The 6,488-nt window shown below is 46.8% G+C and overlaps 1 protein-coding gene across 1 annotated transcript; it reads left to right on the top strand.

Moving 5' to 3' along the window:
- Positions 1-270: 270 nt before the first annotated feature.
- On the top strand, positions 271-5,970 carry ndufb7 (NADH:ubiquinone oxidoreductase subunit B7). The gene is made up of 3 exons (XM_073069241.1): positions 271-445; positions 4,836-5,004; positions 5,754-5,970. Exons 1-3 carry the CDS (start codon positions 334-336, stop codon positions 5,836-5,838), a joined length of 366 nt encoding a protein of 121 aa, XP_072925342.1. The 5' UTR covers positions 271-333; the 3' UTR covers positions 5,839-5,970.
- Positions 5,971-6,488: the final 518 nt, after the last annotated feature.

Below are 6,488 nucleotides of genomic sequence, written 5' to 3' on the forward strand. Positions count from 1 at the left end.
AGCTCCAACGTCCCACGCTACGGTCAATTTCCCTGCATAGATGCTTCCTGATCTGCTGAATTTCTCCAACATTTTTGCGTATTTAGACCCGAAGCCCCAGCTGTTGCTCCACGTGACGTATAGGAGTACGTCACGCCCACTTCGCCGCATTCCCAAATTGCCCGATTGCATTGCAGTAGCTCGGTTCACGCACACGTTCCTTTAAATGGATTTCCGCCCTGCAATGACGTCACGGGGCTGATGCCCCGCATAGTGGCGGCGGCGGCGGTATTGCCCTGGAAGTCGGTGGTTCACATCCGGGTGGTGGTAGGTGACCCTGAGTCTGCAGCCGCGATGGGGGCTCACCTAGTGCGGCGGTACCTGACGGAGCCAGATGTGGAGCCCGATCCCAAATCGTTACCCAGCTTCCCGCCCGAGATCGGCTTCCCCGAGCGCAAAAAGCGCGGTGAGTCACCCTTCGCTGGTGTCCGGATGCTGCAGCCGGCGGCAGGGCTCGCTCGGATGTCCCGGGGTTCACGGCCCGTCAGCCGGCAGAGGGGCCGGGCAGGTTGTGGGATGCACTAGGTCACAGTGGGTCGGGGAAGACGGGAGTGGGGTTGGGGATGGTTGGAGTGCTGAGGAGATACCCAGCAGGGGTCTGAGGCAAGTGGGAGGATGGAGATAGAGAAGGCGTAGTGAGGTTGAGGGAGGAGGGCAGAGGGAACACTGGGATTGGGGGACAATGTGGACTGTGGGGATTCTGCAGAGACTGGGGTGTTCATTTCTCTGATATGTAGACATATTAAGGTCCTGTGCAATTCTGGTTGCTGTTAATGCATCCGATCAGGGAGGATGCATGACCCCGGTGTTACCCAGAGTTGGGGCTATTGGACATGGCTCTGATTAAGAACCCAGGTAAAAACAAGAGGGAGTCATTTATACAGCACAGAAACTTTTTTGGCCTGTGCAGACTATCAATCTTCCTGCTTACACAAATCCTACATCAGACTGCACATTCCCAGCAACTCCTTCCACTCGCCCTCACACTAGTGACAGTTTCTATCGACATAGAAGAGTACAGCACAGGAACAGGCCATTTGGCCAACAATGTTGTGCCAAACCAGCTAAAAGAGAAAAACAACCAAACATTAATCCCTCCTACCCACACAATGTCCGTATCCATCTTCCTTGCATCCATGTGTCAAACTTCTCCTAAAAGCCTCTAGTGTATTTGCCTCTACTACCATACCAGGCAGTGCATTCCAGGCATCCACCGCTCTCACATCCCCCTTGAACCCCCCCCCCCCCCTCACCTTTAATGCATGCTCTCTGTTATCAGGACATCAAAAAGTTTTTGACAAGAACAGGCCATTCAGCCCAACAAAGCTTGGCCTATTCCTATTCACATCGTGTGTTGAAATGACTATTGAGTTTAGATTTGAAAGTCTCTAAGGTACTACTCTCAAATACACAACTCTGTACGTTGTTGCGTGTTGCAGAGAAAACAAACCCAAGTTTATCTGGCCTCTCGTGACAGCACGTACCCTCTGAACCAGGTGGCATCCTGGTAAACCTCTTCAGCACCCTCTCCAAATTCTCAACATCCTTCCTGTAGTGGAGCGTGCAATACTCCTGATGTGGCCTAACCAGAGTTTCAAAAGTTGCAACACACCTTTTTGACTTTTGAACTCAGTGCCTCGACCAGTAAAAGCAAGCATTCCGTAATCCTTCTTAATGACCTTATTCACCTGTGTAGCCACTTTCAAAGAGCTATGAACTTGGATCCTAAGGTCTCTCTGCTCAGCAACACTGTTAAGGATTTTACCCTTAATGTACTGTCTCTTTGCATTCGCTCTATCATGGTGCAACACCTCGCATTCATCAGGGTTAAATTTTATGCCATTTCTCTGCCCATATCTGCAACTGATCTTTTTTTTTAATTTATTGAAATGCAGGCCCTCCGACCCTACGAGCTGTGCCACCCATCAACCTCTGATTTAACCCTAGTCTAATCATGGAACAATTACAATGACCAATTAACCTACCAACTGTTACGTCTTTGGAATGTGGGAGAAAACCGGAACACCCAGAGGAAACCCACGCAGTCACTGGGAGAACATACAAACTTCTTAAAGGCAGTGCTGCCAATATTCTTTGCCAGTCTTCTACACTATCAACAACTCCACCAATTTCAGTATCATCCGCAAACTTACCAACTCGCCCAACTTTATTTTCATCCAGGTTACTAATATACATCACAAACAGCAGCCCCAGCACAGATCCCTGCAGAACATCACTAATTATAGATCTCCAACTCGAATAATTGCCTTCAAACACTACCCTCTGTCTTCTATGCACAAGGCAGTTCTGAATCCAAACAGCCAATTAGTCGTGAATCCCATGCACCTTAATCTGGATTAGCCTCTCTTTCGTCATCTTGTCAAAAAAACTCATTCAAGTTGGCCCCTCACAAAGCCTTGCTGGCTCTCACTAATCAGGCCATGGGTTTCCAAATGCTTGTAAATCCTGCCTCTACGGATTTTCTCCAGCAGTTTCCCTACAGCTGACTTGAGACTCACCAGTCTATAGTTCCCGAGATCTTTCCTTGTTCCCTTCTTAAACAGAGGTACAACATTAGCCACTTGCCAGTCCTTTGGGACTTCGCCTGTGGCTGGAAGTCATGAAGATACTGGTCAAGGCCCAGCAATCTGGTCTCCTGCCTCCTTCAATAACCTGGGGTAAATCCCATCAAGCTTGGGGGCCTATCCACCTAAATACTCATTAGGAGGCCCAACACTTCCACCTCCTTGACCTCTAAGTGCCCTAATGTACTTGTACACTCAACACTGATCTCCTGGTCCTCCCTATCCATTTCCTTGGTAAATACTCATTAAGTCCCTCACTCACATTCTCTCCATCCAAGCAAGTGTTCCCCCCTTTATCCGTGAGTGGTCCCACCCCCTTCCTAGTTATCCTCTTGCTCCTGATGTATGTATAGAATGTCTTGCGATTCACCTTAATTCTACTTCGACTTTTCACGGCCCCTCTTGGCTTTTCTAATTCCCTTCAGTTCTTTTCTGGCTTCTTTATACTCATGTGCTACGTTTGATCCTAACCTGATCATCTTTGGATCGTGGGAGGAATCTGCGAACTCCACACCATGTGCATAGACCTAAACTGCTTCACTTTTCCTCATAAGACAAGCTTTTTTCACCCAGACTGAGCCTTCTCATCACGTCCTTTGAATAAGCAGATCAGAGTTGTGTGCAGTGACTCCAGGGGTGGTCTCACCTGAATCCTGCGTTTTATAGCAAAACATTGTTGCTTCTATATTGCAGTCCACTTGTGATGAAAGCAAATGTTGTATTTGATTTCCTAATTATCTGCTCTGCCCATAGAGTCTTGCGCTGAAACATCAACTATCCCTTCGCTGTCATAAATGTTATCTGGATCAGCTGAGTTACTCCAGTTTATTTTTTGCTTGAGATTCCAAAGCTGCAGATTTTTGTCTCAAAGTTCAAAGTAAATTTAATATCAAAGTGCATATATACCACCCTGAGATTTAGTTTCTTGTGGGCCTGCACAGTAACTCCAAGAAACATAATAGAATCAGCGAAAGACTGTCCCAGCAGGGTGGACAAACAACCAATGTGCAAAAGACAACAAACTGCAAATATTAAAAAAAATAATAATTAATAAATAATCAATAAGTATCAAGAGCACGATATGAAGTATCCTTCAAATTAAGTCCATAGGTTGTGGATATATTTCAATGATGGGATGAGTGCAGTTATCATCTGTACTGCAAAGTGCTGTGCTACCAACTACACCACCATGCTGCTTTTTTGCCATTCACTCCAAATCCCTCAGCAGATTCTCTGTATAACTTATTTTCTGACATATTTTTGCGCAGTCAGCAAATCTGTCTACAATCTATTTGTTCCTTCATCTCGTTAGTTCATGTTTCATATAACGGACACCCCAGCGCAGATACTTCCTGTACGTCTGATAATCCTACATTCATGCTAGGATATCAGGTACCCCTTGGAAGTCCAAATGCCTGCTGGTTCTCTTTATGTATTGTTGTACTGGCTGGTTTACTATCAAAACCTCTCCCTCTTTATGTTTCCAGCCTTTGCTAATTTTGAAAATGTTTCTGTACTTTGTTATTTTGTTGACCCTTTCCTTTGATTTAATGCCTGTCACCCACTGATGGATCACACTTCCCGTGGTCTCCATTTCCCAACAGGCATTATACTGAATTACAGTATCTCCTTGAATACCTGCCACTGCCTGACTACCATCATACCTTTAAATCTTGTTACAACTTCTGCATGCATTCCGACAAGGGTCCTTTTTTAACTAGTTTCCCTGCTCTGGCCCCATTTCCTGTGTTTGTGCACTCACCCACCCCTGTCATGTTCTGGTTGTCACCCCTTGCCTTGTCCTTTCCCTTCAATCTTCTGATTTTTTTCTCTTTCCCCTCCTTCCGAAGGAGAGAGAGATCGTTCCTGCAACATTGAGTGTGGAGACCAGCAACTTGTTCCGATGTTACAATCTTTACGAATCGCTTTTCCAAGTCCCCCCCCAACTTGGGGACTGACGCTCTCACCATCGAGAGAGACAGATTGCTCGAGTACAGAAGCCGTCATTTGACAGATGCCGACTGGATGTTTCAGTCTCCCATGATGCTTTTAGCATTGATTGGGCATTGAATTATTTTGTGTGATTCGATGCGTGATTTCATTTGGTACTGCTGAGAAATGCCTTGGAGTGATTGACGTAAAGATGCTTTATCACTGTAATGCACGTGGGCTTATCTGTAGCTGCTCTGTATCTCTCTGTTTCTCTCTCAGAGATGATTGCAACCCAGGAAGAAATGAATGCCGCTCAGCTGCCCCTGAGCCAGCGCGATTACTGTGCCCACCACCTCATCAAGTTTCTGAAGTGTAAGAGGGACATGTGGCCCAACTTCTTGGAGTGCAAGCATGAGCGACACGACTGGGACAAGTGCGAGCATGAGGAGTAAGGTTCACTTTCGTATTGGCTGACTGAACCATTGAACCTGGCTTAATTTTCCAACAGCTTCCTTATCCTTCCTCCCTCCCCCACCACCACCAAACCAGGGACTGACAAGGGTTTTTTTTTACTGGAAATGTTGCTGCCTGACCTGCTGAGTGCGGCATTTTGGTCAGTGGTCTGGAAAGGTTCCAGCTGTAACCATGTCCACTCTAGGGATGGTGTGAATGCTCCCCCACCCCCATGCCAACTTCCGAACTCTGAGCCAGATCTCCCCCAGCCCAGATAATTCTCAACTTGCTGAATGTGACATGAGACACGAGGTTCACCCAAAACATGGCATCGATATTGTTGCAGGGTACAACAAAGAATACATGATAAGATAAACTTGGTTTCAATTGCAGATAAATTTCCCGAAGGTGTAGAAAATGTTGGTGTTGCGACTTCACTCCCATTACAGGAAGTTGGGGTACAGAGTCCTGATTGACTCTCACAATGCTGTGTTGTTACTGGCTCCTTCCAATTCGTACCTCAAACCGTAGGATGGTGACAAACATCCTGTACCGCAGGATCAAAGAGTTGCAGGGAAACTGTCCCCCAGTCTCCTGACAAACCAGGGGCAATGGCGGCTTAACGTCTGTGAGATCTTACTGTGCACCTTCTACTGCAGTGTTTGTTTAGACTGTGACCAGTGGACCTTCTGTTGTCTGTCAGACCGCTGCAGGCATCCCAGTAATCTTGTGCTTTTGTCCCAGTTACGTGATGCGCATGAAGGAGTACGAGAGAGAGCGGCGTCTGCTGAGGAGGAAGAAGTTGATGGAGGAGCGCCAGGCTGCATAGCGAGTATTTCTGGACCAGCTCGGAGTCATTCTTCCAGGCACCAGTCAGGATGTCCCGTCTGCAGGAGAGATGGGCAATATTTTGTACATAATTCTATCTCCTGAAATCAATAAAGATGTTGTTCTAAACCTCGTATGGCTTCACCCCTCTTTCTTCTGTTTCTAACTCAACCCCTCATCAGCTTGTGCCTTGACAGTGTCAAGGGGTTGATTCATGTTGGTGGGCTCCATCGCTGATCCTCCTCCTGTCTCCGTAAATGCAGTCACAGACTTCCCAGTGGGAAGTCAGGGTTGTCCCAGTCTGTATGGAAGTCAGTTCTCCCAGTGTTGCAACCAGTCCTTTGTCCCACAGGAGATGTTCCTGTGTGGATTAATAGTAGGAGCTTACCATGAAGAATACCTCTGCTCCTGGGTGAGATGAATGGTACTTTAAAGGGCTCAGATTAACAACCACAGGATTGGTCAGCCAAGGGAAAGGAGGCCGTGATAGGAAGGGTAGAATCGGAACTCATACATTGGATGAGTCCCATTGGAATGGGAGCCAGGACCATGAACTGAAGAGGGGAATTAGATAGGAATGCAATACTGTACGGTAGTGAGATGGTTATAGATAATCCTGAGGACATGATGATCTGTGTCCTAAGGTTTTCG

The sequence above is a fragment of the Hemitrygon akajei genome, chromosome 16, assembly GCF_048418815.1.
Source record: "Hemitrygon akajei chromosome 16, sHemAka1.3, whole genome shotgun sequence".
In the NCBI taxonomy this organism is placed as follows: domain Eukaryota; kingdom Metazoa; phylum Chordata; class Chondrichthyes; order Myliobatiformes; family Dasyatidae; genus Hemitrygon; species Hemitrygon akajei.

Excerpts from the sequence above, each read along its gene's own strand:
- ndufb7 (XM_073069241.1), top strand. The coding sequence starts at position 334 with ATGGGGGCTCACCTAGTGCGGCGGTACCTGACGGAGCCAGATGTGGAG. Across the intron at positions 446-4,835 it reads CCCCGAGCGCAAAAAGCGCG|AGATGATTGCAACCCAGGAA; the intron begins GTGAGTCACCCT and ends TTTCTCTCTCAG. Across the intron at positions 5,005-5,753 it reads GACAAGTGCGAGCATGAGGA|TTACGTGATGCGCATGAAGG; the intron begins GTAAGGTTCACT and ends CTTTTGTCCCAG.